This window comes from Oncorhynchus tshawytscha, linkage group LG16 (assembly GCF_018296145.1).
Source record: "Oncorhynchus tshawytscha isolate Ot180627B linkage group LG16, Otsh_v2.0, whole genome shotgun sequence".
Classification (NCBI taxonomy): Eukaryota; Metazoa; Chordata; class Actinopteri; order Salmoniformes; family Salmonidae; genus Oncorhynchus; species Oncorhynchus tshawytscha.
The window spans coordinates 48,143,666-48,158,287 of record NC_056444.1 but is presented as its reverse complement, the minus strand read 5'-3'; the positions used below and the strand labels follow the sequence as shown (position 1 = coordinate 48,158,287).

Sequence of the window (14,622 nt, the reverse complement as noted above, 5' to 3'; positions counted from 1 at the left end):
AGCCGAGGAATCAGCTAGTTCGCTTTAACCACCACTCACTCCACTGTGTGTCTTTAAGTGGGATTCTCCGGCGCCAGGCGATAGGAGGGGTTGGAGTGACGCTGGCTTCGCTGCCTTGCGCTTTGGTGCTGCTGAGCTGAGCAACGCTCTTCACCTGCAGATGAGAGAGCGAGGGAAGTCGGGACGGGCTTTCTACTTCTGAAGAGCTTACCACTGCAAGTGCAGAGCACCGGGTGGACGTACCAGCTATCACACGGCGCGGGGAAATTATACACTTACCAGAGAAGAAATACGAGTTGTGTCGCCTTTTCTAGCTCAAGCAGCCTCTGCTCGCTTGCAACGATGAAAACCTCTCTCGTTCTCTTGCTGACATCAGCCTTACAACAAGCCGCGTTTTGGGTGAGATTTCAACATTTTCAGTAACATTACGGAAGTGTTGCGCTCCTATGCTGCGGACAGTGTTGCGGAGTGCACTGCATCAGAGGCAGTAACAATGTTTTGGGGTTGATCCTGAACTTGTTGGTGTCGATTCTATTTCGATTTAAGGCTACTTTGTTCTCCAACACAAGTGATTTCTTCTCGAAGCGCAACGTGAGCCATTATATTCTATCTTTATTCCCCATCGAGACTTACAATACTTTTTAAAATGCGAATTGTCTTCCGTTTTCTCAACACAAATTAGCCTATAATGTATATTAATTAGTTCATAGCGTAGTCTAGAGGAAATTATTTTATTCGGCGCATTACCCCTCGATCAAATTCTGACTGAATTGATGCCGCGCACAGCTCTAGATGGAGTGCGAATATTGATGTATAGACTTACACAGGCTATTGCATCTCTCTTTAATTTCCTGGATATTTCATCTTTTTTATTTCCATATTTTAATAGGCTATCATGACACAGGCAAAAATGCCACGCTGCAACGCAACTGTAGTACTCGGCAGAAGGATATTATAGTATGAACACGTTTTGTTTAATGCATTACCTATCCCTAACTCGTTTGTTTTATGGACCAACTCCAACGAAACAAATATTTGACTTATGTCATGTCCATCTCCAAATGTATCCTAAAAGTATAAACAGGCCTAACGTTAAATGTCCTATACCTCAATAACTGATTGCATTCTCCGCAATCCAGTAAGAGGGAAATCAGGGACCGTTATAGTGTGCCAACTCGCTTGTGTTGCCAGCATAGTAGCGCTCAGTGGGATACTGGTTGTGTCTTCCCCGCATGCAGTCTGCCTGTGCCTTTCGGGATGATCGAGGGTTGCCTGGATTCCGCACTGTTGGAAAAGGATAGATGCATGAGCATTTTATATGGTACGCTTGAATTATCATTGTCATTACCACAGGAGTGACAGATGAGTGGACAGAGGCGTCATGCACTTAGAGGGCGCAGGGGCGCGTGCCCCCTCAGATTTGTCTTGAACCCCCCCAAAAAAAAAAAAAAATCTGGTTTGTTTGTCTGTAATACTACTAGCCAAGACTAGCCAATAATACTCAAAAGCCACCCATGAACCCTCCATACCCCACACCAATCCCACAACAAGTATATCGTATCAGTTCTCTGCCTGTCAAGCAGTTTGGAGCTGTGGCTCAGAGTATTATTTCTTTATCCTTTTAATTTAATTGAACCTTTATTTAACTAGGTAAGTCGGTTAAGAACAAATTCTTATTTACAATGACGGCCTAGGAACAGTGGGTTAATTGCCTTGTTCAGGGGCACAACGACAGATTCTTACCTTGTCAGCTCATCCTATGTAATGTATTTCTAGCAAATTTGGTGATGTTTTTTTTCCCTTGTTCAAAGAAATTAGTCATTGAAGTTCTTTGGTTTATGTCCTATCCTAGATCCTGATATTAAGAGATTCTGACCACTAGATGGTGCTGTTCCTGCTATTAAGTGAAACAAGTTTGAATAATCAATTTCCTCAATGTTAATGGGATATTTCACCCAAATTATAAAAGGACATTAAAATTAAATGTAATGTTATTGGTCACATACACATATTTAGCAGATGTTGTTGTGGGTAAAGTGAAATGCTTGTGTTCCTAGCTACAGCAGTGCAGTAGTATCTAAAAACGATTCACAACAATACACACAAATATAAAAGTAAAATAATGGAATTAAGAAATATTAGATTGAGCAATGTCAGAGTGGCATTGACTAATATACTGTTGAATATAATACAGTATATACATATTAAATGAGTAAAGCAGTATGTAAACATTATTTAAACATTATTAAAGTGACTAGTGTTCCATTATTAAAGTGGCCAGTGATTCCAAGTCTATGTATATAGGGAAGCAGCCTCTAAGGTGCAGGGTAGACTGGGTAGTGATGGCTATTTAAGTCTGATGGCCTTAAGATAGAAGCTGTTTTTCAGTCTCTCTGTCCCAGCTTTGATGCACCTGTACTGACCATGCCTTCTGGATGATAGCGCTGTGAACAGGCCGTGGCTCGGGTGGTTGATGTCCTTGATTATCTTTTTGGCCTTCCTGTGACATCGGGTGCTGTAGGTGTCCTGGAGGGCAGGTAGTTTGCCCCCGGTGATGCGTTCGGCTGACCGCACCACCCTTTGGAGAGCCCTGTGGTTGAGGGCAGTGCAGTTGCCGTATGAGACGGTGATACAGCCCCACAGGATGCTCTCAATTGTGCATCTCTAAAACTTTGTGGGGGTTTTAGGGGCAAAACCAAATGTATTCAGCCTCCTGAGGTTGAAGAGGCGCTGTTGCTCCTTCTTCACCACACTGTCTGTGTGGGTGGACCACTTTGGATCGTCAGTGATGTGTACGCCGAGAAACTGTAAGCTTTCCTTACCCTGTAAGCAGTCTATTGACATGGTATGACAGAAACCAATACTTTGATTTTGTTGGCCACTGTTTCCAATGCTAACTTTGTAGCAAGTCAATGGTACCTACAGTACCAGCCAAAAGTTTAGACAGTCCTACTCATTCCAGGGGTTTTCTTTATTTTTAGTATATTCTACATTGTAGAATAATAGTGAAAACATCTAAACTATGAAATGTCACGTATGGAATCATGTAGTAACCAAAAAAGTGTTCAACAAATCTAAATATATTTGAGATTCTTCAAAGTAGCCACCCTTTCCCTTGATGATAGCTTTGCACACCCTTTTAATTCTCTCAACCATCTTCACGAGGTTGTCACCTGGAATGCATTTCAATTAACAGGTGTGCCTTGTTAAGTTCATTTGTGGAATTGTTTTCCTTCTTGATGTGTTTGAGCCAATCAGTGGTGTTGTGACAGGGTAGGGGTAGTATAGAGAATATGGCCATCAAGCGCTATAATGAAAGTGGCTCTCATGAGGACCGGAAAGGAAGATCCAGATATACCTCTGCTGCAGAGGATAAGTTCATTAGAGTTAACCTCAGAGATTGCAGTGCACCTTAGAGTGCACCTCAGAGATTGCAGCCCAAATAAATGCTGAAACAGATTTAAATTAACAGACACATCTCAACATCAACTGTTCAGAGGAGACTGTGAATCAGGCCTTCATGGTCGAATTACTGCAAAGAAACCACTACGGAAGGACACCAATAATAAGAGACTTGCTTGGGCCAAGAAACACAAGCAATGGACATTAGACCGTTGGAAATCTGTCCTTTGGTCTGATGAGTCAGAATTTGAGATTTTTGGTTCCAACCGCCGTGTCTTTGTGAGACGCAGAGATCATCCGTTCACCTACTCTGCATATGTGGTTTCCTGTGTGAAACATGGAGGAGGAGGTGTGATGGTGTGGGGGGTGCTTTGCTGGTGACACTGTATGTGATTTATTTAGAATTCAAGGCACACTTAACCAGCATGGCTACCACAGCATTCTGCAGCGACACGCCATCCCATCTGGTTTGTGCTATCATTTGTTTTTTTTAACAGGACAATGACCCAAAACACACCTCCAGGCTGTGTAAGGGCTATTTGACCAATAAGGAGAGTGATGGAGTGCTGCATCAGATGACCTGGCCTCCACAATCACCCGATCTCAACCCAATAGAGATGGTTTGGGATGAGTTGGACCGCAGAATGAAGGAAAATCCGCCAACAAGTGCTCAGCATATGTGGGAACTCCTTCAAGACTGTTTTTTTGGTTACTACATGATTCCATATGTGTTATTTCATAGTTTTGATGTCTTCACAATTATTCTACAATGTAGAAAATAGTAAAAAGAAAAGAAAAACCCTAGGTGTGTCCAAACTTTTGACTGGTACTGTATTTGTTCATTTTCACGCTTCATTTTCAAATCACCCTAAAATATCAAACATTTTTACATATAGATTCTTTTGATATGAAGCACGAAAATGCTAATATAAGTACCATTGACTTGCATTGGATTTGTGCCACAAATGCTAAAAAGTTAGCATTTGAACCAGTGGCCAGGTAAACAAAACCAAAGCATGGGTTGCTGTCATATCTTGTCCATAGACTGCTTACAGGGTGAAATGACATGGAAGGACCCTGAAGTGTAGCCTAAATGTGCAGGCGCGCACACACACACACAACAACCAGAACAACAACTGTCCTGTGTGTGTCGTCTGTGTGGGTGTGGAGGCGCCATAATTTATCCCACACAATGATCCCTCAATAAATTCCCTGTGCCCTCTGGCAGGTTGAGTGTCAGGATACCCAGTTAAAAAAAAATTCTCAATTAAATCGGATCAGATAATGCAGGTTTCCCCTGTTTCCAGTCTCCTCTTCTGAATGGCAGCCTGTTCCGTAGATCCATCCACTGAGGACCCTACCAAATCACATCTGCTAGTACCTGGTCTACAAGATCAATAAAAACTACTATCATGTATTGGAAAAAAATGTATGTTGAATGAGTGTAAATGTGTAACAAGACACTCAACAATACATTCAATAAAACGTACTTGCTGCACTGGCATTGGTCTAGAAAGTTGTTCATCAAAGCTGATACCTGATTTGGATTGAATAGGACTCAGAGTCCCACTCTACAGACTCCTTGATGGCGGTGGAGGGAGATCTGGAGCAGGGTGGATCAGCTCCACAGCCACCAAGGGTTTCTGTTTGTGGTGGCAGTGGGGTGTGTGCAGGGGCGTGCGTGTCGTCCACACATTCCAAATCCCTTGAATGCTTTCGCCAATATGAACCCTCTGTGTCCATATCTGCTGTATTTGTACCACCTCTATTACAACCCTTGAATGAACAATGGGGGCGACAACAATTCATTGTTGGGCGACAGGTAGCCTAGTGGTTAGAGCGTTGGGCCAGTCCCCGAGCTGACAAGGCAAAAATCTGTCATTCTGCCCCTGAGTAAGCCAGTTAACCCACTGTTCCCCGGGCACCGAAGACGTGGATGTCGATTCAGAGGGGTTGGGTTAAATGCAGAAGATGCATTGTCTAGGTGTCAGTGCCAGGGTGATGATAGAACACATTCACATGCCAGTGGTTTGATGGGAGCAATGGTCATCTCTCTCTGTTGTATAGCTGCTGCCGAGACATAAACAGTTTCATTCAGCTTTCAGGGCCACAGAGAAGCAGCCAAATCAATGTTTATAGATGTCTCACAATGTGTTCTCTTTCCTCTCACAGGAGACTAATGGAGACCTCGTGTCCAAAGCCCCCTGCAGACCCGGCTTCTCGCAAAGTTCGTACTCTGTGCTCATTTCAAGGGATGTACTGCAAAGCCAGAGCATAATTAAAGGTAAGGTGTGTTTCACTGTGTCTTTCACTGGGCAGAGTGGAAGGCCAGCGTTGGAGCAGTCAATGCGGTCAAACACGTTTTTTTCCCTTGTGTTTTATATATATTTCCACACTATATGTGGTTGGAATAATAATCAAGGACCTCAGCCACCTGAGCCACGGCCTGTTCTTCCCGCTTCAATCACTCAGATTTGGGCAGTGTAGGAGCATCACGGCAAAAAACTGACAGATGGCCAATAGCTTCTACCCCCAGCCCATCATGCTGATGAATAGCCACCACTAGGCAGCTATCTACTCCCTCTGTCCCCCATCCTGCCCCCCAGACTTCCTAATTGTGAAAATGAATAAGCCCTTTAAGTGTAAGAGCTATTTGAAAAGTCTGCCTGAGATTTCAGCCTTTTTTGGTGGGATGGACTTTTGACCTGCCTGGTGACATCACCAGGTGGTAAATGAGTTAATAGACCAATAAGAAGGATAGTTCCAAACCTCTCTACCAATAACAGCTAGTTTTCAGTTGTCCCCTCCCCACTCAGCCCACTCCCAGACAGTCTTAGCAAAATTCTTGCTTGAGAAATTACTCTTAGCTAAGAAGCTATTTTTTTTGTTGTTGACCATTTTAATTTAAAACAATCACAGTAAGGTACTTAATTGTTACCCAGAAATCATTTGATATTGAGATTAACAATCTGTATAATGGTGTTGGTTTATTTCATGTGGAGCCTCGTGAGGTCAACTCACTTTCCGAGGCAGAGCATGCCTCCCACCATTAAGGTTTCCAGTGGTTGTGTGCGTGTGTGTGTGTGTGTGTGTGTGTGTGTGTGTGTTTGTGTGTGTGTGTGTTTGCAGATGTGCAGTGATTTGAAGCGCTTTCTATATGAGGTTGATTAAATTGTTACAAGCATTATTACAGAATTTGATAAAATACATTTGCACACACACACACACATAAACAGGATCCGTTGCAGAGGGCTGTAGTGTCTGTGCTTTGCGGAGATGTTATTTTCTGGAGCTGCAGGGTTAGTGCATGCCAGTGTTCCATTGTATCACGACTGTTGCAATGCTGGCCTCAAGACTGCTTTAGGAAATGGAGAAAAAAAACATCCCTCTATTCTTGTTTCTCTCTGATGGGCTGTCAATGAATTGAAACGCATGTCACTCTTTGTGAGGACATTTATTGCAGATGATCAGGGTGGTGATGCACATAATCATCCTCCTCATCATCCTTATTGTCATCGTCCATCCTCCCTCACCACCACCATCTCTTCCACACTGCATAGTCTCAGCCTTTTGTTTTTGTCTTGACCTTTAGCCAGTGTTGCAATCACTCTGTGAACCAACTTAGTTTTGAACAGCCGATAGTGCAGGAAATCCAATCGTCATCCTGTGTTTAATCTCGCGGCGCTCCTGCCAATGTAGGCTAATTAGAATCCTCTATTGATCCCAGTGGTTTTCCCTCATAGCACCGCTAAGCTGCATTGTTGTGCCGGGGGCGCACAACAGCTCTTTTGTGGGTCTTAGACAGCTGCGCTGTATCCCTCTGTCTATTACTCTTAGAGGCCTGTTCGAGTCACAGCTGGATCCAACAATAAGTGTTTTTGTGTAATTATAGTTCAAATTCAAGGTAGTTGGAAAGTTTTCTGGCAGAGGAATAACGCTCAATTGTCTTTACAACAATGTTACGTGAGTGTGTCAATGTCTGTCATGTGTTTGTGTGTAGCTGGCGATCACCGCGGAAGTGGGGTAGATTATGGTGATTTGGGGGGGGATTGATATAGTTACATATCACAATATTATTTTGGACACATTATATTGATACTTTTACTTTTTCATCCTACACCTTGTTCTCCATCTTCTTTTTTTAATAGTGAGCCAACATGTTTTCAACACTATTTTCCCATGACTGATCAAAACTCATTTTCTCATGGCTCTCTCTGCAGTAGACATATGGTGAGCAATATGTTTGGAACATTAAATGCCAACTAAATTGTAGTATCGAATCTCAATACATTTTAGAATGAGTGAAAACCGCAACATAATATCGTATCGGCACCTACATATCGTGATAATATCGTATCGTGAGGTCCCTGGCTATTCCCAGCCACAGATAAGGGGTCTCTGATTTAGTCCAGTACTGGCTACATTGATGCCTGGCTGAGAGAGAGAGGGAGAAGAGTTGCTTGTCATGAACATGTTCAGTATGAAGTAGTGAAGTCATCAGGCCAGCAGGGGGTGTCAACACAATCACGAACAATTACCGAGCCAACCATCACTGGTACACACTGGCAATATATGCCAGTTTCCACTAGTTAATAAGTCTTACACATTTCTAAGCTCACATCTGCAAAAGGCAATGAGAAAGAGATGTATGAAATGCCAGAGGAATGTGTATGCTAAAAAGATCAGCCACTTCTGAATTCCGTCTCCGTTTTCCCTTGTTTGACAGAGATGTTTAAAATTGGCAGTTAAAATAACCCCAGACTCGTTTCCCCCCTGAAACAGACATCTAATCCATATAAACCCTGGAATCCATTATAGGAGAGGGTAGAGGCAGTTATGGTTTTACTTATCTGATATTTATGGCTTGTCCATTCCTCAGTTATTTTAAAAGACCCTGTAGAAGTCACATCGCCGCCTTCTCCAGGTAACATCTAGTGGAGACTGGAGACACAGCTGCACTATCCCCTTCATCTGTGTGTCTGAGCACACAGCTGCAGTGAACACACACATATGTATGTATGTATGTATGTATGCACGCACGCTCGCACATAGTGTGATTTACAGGGCAGTTGATTTATCGTTGGTAAGGGTGTCACAGAGGGGAGGCAGGAAGCTCCTCTGGAGAGACTTTAATAATAACATTGTTTAACCCAGAACCGTCAGGCAAGGCAAGGAGTAATGACACACACACGGAGACGTCAGCCGGGGGCAGGAGTAATGGGAGAGACAGAACTAGGGCCTGGGATGTGATGCGGGGTGTCTGAGCCGGGAGACGCTGAGGGGGAACTAAGTTCCTGCAAGGGTCCGTTTTTGGGGTCCGCACCCGCCCCACGTCGGCCACATCAATTCCAAACCCCACCCAATACCAGAAATCAGGACAGATTTTTCTCCGCAACCTGAGCTTACCGCATATACTTTTTCGAGAGCCGATCTTTTACCCTCCATATAACATATGAATTTAATTATTTTTTATGAATCCAGTACTAGGCCTTATTATAGTGATTTGTATTAGTCCATTATTTATATTCCCCTAATTTGCATTAATTAAATTGGTTGCATGTCTATTCAACATTTGGATAAAAGGAAACCATGCCATGATCACAATGCTATGCGTCACTCAAATCGCTTTGAGGAAAAAGAGAATTCTAATTTGCCTTCTTAATGAAAGCCTATAGCCGACATGACAAAAAATACATTCAATATTGTTTAGATTATAAAATAGTTTAAGCATAATTAAACCTTAAATAAACCATTCCCAGAATCAAATACACGTACATTTAATTAGTATGCTACTCAAACTTGTACCAGCCGCACCGGTTTACACTTTATATGGCCTGCGTATGGTCTATTGAACTAAAGCCTGAATTAATGTAATAATGAACTGATATTTCACTGAATTATTCAAAACAAATAGGCCTATCTGCTTGCACTCTGTGCAGGCTGTGTATTCATCTATCGCGTTGTTGTCCTTCCAAACTGGGGATTTCACTTGCGCACCACCTGTTTTCACCATGTTGTTGTAGCCTATATTCCCCTTATCATAACCTTTTCTTTTTATTTCTCCGGTTAGGATACGGGAACATAAGCTTTGCGTGTGGACAAATTAACGTTTTAGCACCATACAAACAAGGGGCAGTTCTCGGCTCCACACACTCTCAATGCGTGCGTGGCTGGTAGGCTGTGGCTCTCCCCACTCACGGAATGGAATTTGCAACACAATAAGCTCCAGGTTTGACTTTTTTTTTAAAGTCTATTATCTTGATTTTAAAATGTTTACGATCTGCAATGTAATTGTTCTGAACCGCGAACCGACCCTCTTTAAAAATTTAAAAAAAAAACATGTTTACAATCCACCTGCCAGCGGATGTTTTTGCGGTTCACCTGCATGGAACCTTGGGTATCCGAACCGATGCATGACTCATGGGTAAGGGGTCCGCGATGTTTTGTATTCCGTTTTTTATTTTTGTGATTTGAGGCTGTGAAAAATCTTAATTTTATGAAAATCAAGCGCTATAGCTACAATATAATAGTGGATGCCATTTTTATGCCTCTGCATCCAATATCAAGGTAGTTTCCACGAGGCAATGTTAACTAGCGTTAGCCAATGACTGGGAGTCTATAGGAACTGTCAGCATGCTAGCTGTTCCTGTTCTTTTGATTCTACGGAAGTAGATAAATGGCTTCATTGCCAAAATGAATGGTAATTTTCGGGATGGAAATAGTTTCATTGTCAACTTTAATGACCAAAACCAGATATAAGCATTTAGAAAATATATTGAACTATATATATATATATATATATACAGTATTTTTAAATAATACCATCTTTGGGAACTAACAATCAAATAAAAGCTAGACAGTCAGGACACGGTCAAAATATATATATATATATATTTATTTTTTATTTTTTAAAACTTCTACCTGCCTTTATGATTCACCTGATGATAAGACAATACATACATTTTTTGCTAACATATGATGTGGGTCCCTGGGTTGCCAGTTTGCCTGGGTGTGTGTCCCTGGGCAAGAAAAGTTTGCAAATCCCTGCTCTAGGGGGAACAAAACGGTCGAGGGGATGGGGGAGAGGGACAGAGATGGGATAACAGTGATTTATCGTAATGGGCATAAGGAAGATGAGAAGATTGTTAGATACATGGTGCAGAGGAAGGGTGCAGAGGACTTGGTGCTAGGTAGAGAGAGAACCATGGATACTGTCCATATTTTGACTACTGTAGGTTAGAGACTACTTCAAGCTGGGGGTCATAGGTTGAGCAGTCAGTGTAATGTTGGGGCGCAGAGGAGATGAGATCAGAGGGGTACACGGTTAGGGGGTCCTCACCCCTCGTTGAGAGGGATTGTCAGGAGTTCTATTGAGAGGGTCCAGATCCCCTGCTGTGTCTGGCCTTCATTATAGGGCACTCGGGTATGACACACTCTTTATCACAGACACAGGAGACCATTAGTCAGAACACCTCCACATCTGGTTTACATCAGCTGGGGTTACAACACTGTCTGATTTACAAACGCCTGTTCCCATAGACCAACACAGAGATTTCATCACCTAGTATCCAGGAACCAACCTCATATACAATCTGAATCAGTCACAGCCTTATTGGGTTAAATGGCTTATTTTCTAATTACAGTAGGTTTGATATTTAATGCTAACCAAATCTCCTAGTGTTTTGTATCCAAGCCTCTTCTCCAGCCACAGTGCGGTGTGCTATATTGGGTTGAGGCCAGATTGAGCCAGACAAACAGAGCTAGGTGGTGTAACCTCATCCTATATGTCCCTGTGCTGATTCTATTACTGGTAATGAGAGCCATGCCGTGTGGTTTCAGCCCAATGGGCCTGACAAGGCTGACCTTGAGCTCTGTTCAGTTTGGTGGTGGTTTTGGGCATCGCTCAGTTATACGTGTGTGTGTGTGTGTGTGTGTGTGTGTGTGTGTGTGTGTGTGAGCACTTCACAATTCTGGCCTCCAAATGCCCTCCATTCATTTTTCATAACAATCTCAATGTAATACACACTCTCACTGAATTTGCCAGTTGTGTGAATCATGCCCTGTAGCCCATCACCTAGAGACTAAAAGCCAAACGAATGTGTTGGAGAACATGACCCTGTTCTTCCTTGGCCAGACACAGCCTCCATGCCTGTACAGATAGGCACATTCATTTATCCTCCTGTCTCCCTCATGGGGAAGGGGCCACGAGGGTGCCCAAGTCAGGGGAGATGTCCTGGGATTGAGGTTAGGAGCAGCCTGCCTCCCTGGGAGAGAACTGTAGCCAGAGCAGAGAACATGCTGTATAGCAACCAGGGACATAAATGTTCATTTGTGGGTCGTTCCACCAATTCGGTGCCTCTTGAGAAGTATAATTTGGTAAAAAAAATAAAATAATGATTTCACCTATTTTTTAACATTCTGTCATCAAGAGTACAAGTTTAACTTCAAAATTACTACATTAAGTGCAAAATAAATGAACACGGCTGACAGGGTTGGTGTTTTCATCTTAAATCAGCCATAAATAGTGCAACAGGTAATGGCAATTTAATGCAAGCTTCACCCCAAACATGAATTGCTAAAACATCTTTTAGCCTGTCTATCTATGGGTAACGTGGTTGAAGTGTTATGCTCGACCCGCTCAGTTTTCCACCAGAAAATGCCACCAGAAAATGCCCAAAAAGAGTGGAAATAGCTATGATTTGACTATTAGATGTTCAATGTTTCTTTTGAATAAAAATAATCATAATTGTTTCACCATATTAAAACGAGAGTTCACTTCACGGAACAGGGTTGTCGGACGTAAATGAATCACTAATCACATGAAATAAATCATTATCTTCAGAAATGACTGTCAAAGCAACAAAATAACTAGGGCTTTACAATGGTGAAACTTGGATACATTTTTGGATTACAGAAGTGAGTTGAAATCTTCCTAGAAGTGATACAGGGTTAGGGTTGCAAAGGGTGGGTATATTACCAGTAAACTACCATAATGTTTTAATCTTTCAATGAGCAGAGCATGTGCAGACTAGCCGGCTGGTGTGTTTACGGACATATTCAATCAATCCCTGTCCTAGTCTGTTGTCCCCACATGATTCAAGATGGCCACCATTGTTCCTGCTCCTAAGAAAGCTAAGGTAACTGAACTAAATCGCCCCGTTGCACTCACTTCTGTCATCATAAAGTGCTTTGAGAGACTAGTCAAGGATCATATCACCTCCACCCTACCTGACACCCTAGACCCACTCCAATTTGCTTACCGCCCCAATAGGTCCACTGACGATGCAATCGCCTGCACACTGCCCTATCCCATCTGGACAAGAGGAACACCTATGTAAGAATGCTCTTCATTGACTACAGCTCAGTATTTAATACCATAGTACCCTCCAAACTCGTCATTAAGCTCGAGACTCTGGGCCTCGACCCCACCCTGTGCAACTGGGTCCTGGACTTTCTGACGGGCCGCCCCCAGGTGATGAAGGTAGGACACAACATCTCCGGAGGGGTGTCCCACAAGAGTGTGTTCTCAGCCCTCTCCTGTACTCCCTGTTCACCCATGACTGCCTGGCCACGAACGCTTCAAACTCAATCATCAAGTTTGTAGTAGACGAGAGTGGTAGGCTTGATTGCCAACAACGATGAGACGGCCTACACGGAGGAGGTGAGGGCCCTCGGAGTGTGGTGTCAGGAAAATAACCTCTCACTCAACGTCAACTAAAGAAGGGAGATGATCGAGGACTTCAGGAAACAGCAGAGGGAGTACCCCCCCCCCCATCCATATTGACGGGACAGTAGTGGAAAGTTTTAAGTTCGTCGGCGTGCACATCACGGACAAACTGAAATGGTCCAACCACACAGACAGCGTGGCGAAGAAGGCGCAACGGCACCTCTTCAACTTCAGGAGGCTGAAGAAATTTGACTTGTCACCTAAAACACTCTCAAACCTTTACAGATGCACAATTGAGAGCATCCTGTTGGGCTGTATCACCTCCTGGTACGGCAACTGCACCGCCCTCAACCGCAAGGTTCTCCAGAGGGTAGTGAGGTCTGCACAACGCATCACCGGGGGTAAACTATCTGCCCTCCAGGACACCTACAGCACCCGATGTCACAGGAAGGCCAAAAAGATCATCAAGGACAACAACCACTTGAGCCACGACCTGTTCGCCCCGCTATCATGCAGAAGGCAAGGTCAGTACAGGTGCATCAAAGCTGGGAAGGAGAGACTGAAAAACAGCTTCTATCTAAAGGCCATCAGACTGTCAAACAGCCATCTCTAACATAGAGAGGCTGCTGTCAACATACAGACTCAAATCTCTGGCCACTTTAATAAACGGACTTAATAAAGATATCATTAGTCACTTTAAATAACACCACTTTAATCTTGTTTACATATCCTACATCACTCATCTCAATTGTATATACTGCTCTATACCATCTGCTGCTTCTCGCCTATGCTGCACGGCCATCACTCACACCAATATCTCTACCTGTACATGACCATCTGATCATTTATCACTCTAGTGTTAATCTGCAAAATTGTAATTATTCGCCTACCTCATGCCTTTTGCACACAATGTATATAGACTCTTTTTTTCTACTGTGTTATTGACTTGTTAATTGTTTACTCCATGTGTAACTCTGTGTTGTCTGTTCACACTGCTATGCTTTATCTTGGCCAGGTCGCAGTTGCAAATGAGAACTTGTTCTCAACTAGCCTACCTGGTTAAATAAAGGTGAAATTAAAAAAATAAAAAATAAAAAATCCATATGTGTATATGTACATATTCTTATTCATCCCTTTACATTTGTGTGTCAGGTAGTTGTTGTGAATTTATCCGATTACTTGTTAGATGTTACCGCATTGTCGGATCTAGAAGCACAAGCATTTCGCTATTCTCGCATGAACATCTGCTAAGCATGTGTATGGAACCAATACAATTTGATTTGATGTAATCTATGACAAGACATTTAGTGGCTTTTTTGGGTATGTCATTTTCTCTGGCCCTTTGTGTGGCCTTATCACATACTGTATATTAAATAAGATTATTTCAAAATAATAATAATAATTTGAATGGCAAAGCTGTAAAACATTATCCTAAATATAAACCATCAACTTAGTGAATACCATTGGTGTTTAACATGAAGGTTTCAGCATGAAATATATTTGATTTATTTGACTATGTAATTATATATTTGTTGTCAATGTTTTGGCATTAA

The 14,622-nt window shown here is 42.7% G+C and overlaps 1 protein-coding gene across 1 annotated transcript in view; it reads left to right on the top strand.

The window, feature by feature from the left end:
* Window positions 1-269: 269 nt before the first annotated feature.
* The window catches only part of LOC112215777 (cadherin-4-like), a 404,729-nt gene continuing 390,376 nt past the window's right edge, over window positions 270-14,622 (top strand). The window contains exons 1-2 of the mRNA XM_042299244.1: window positions 270-399; window positions 5,575-5,686. Of these exons, the coding sequence (XP_042155178.1) occupies window positions 343-399; window positions 5,575-5,686 (169 nt within the window). The 5' untranslated portion in view covers window positions 270-342. The remainder of the gene's footprint in view (window positions 400-5,574; window positions 5,687-14,622) is intronic.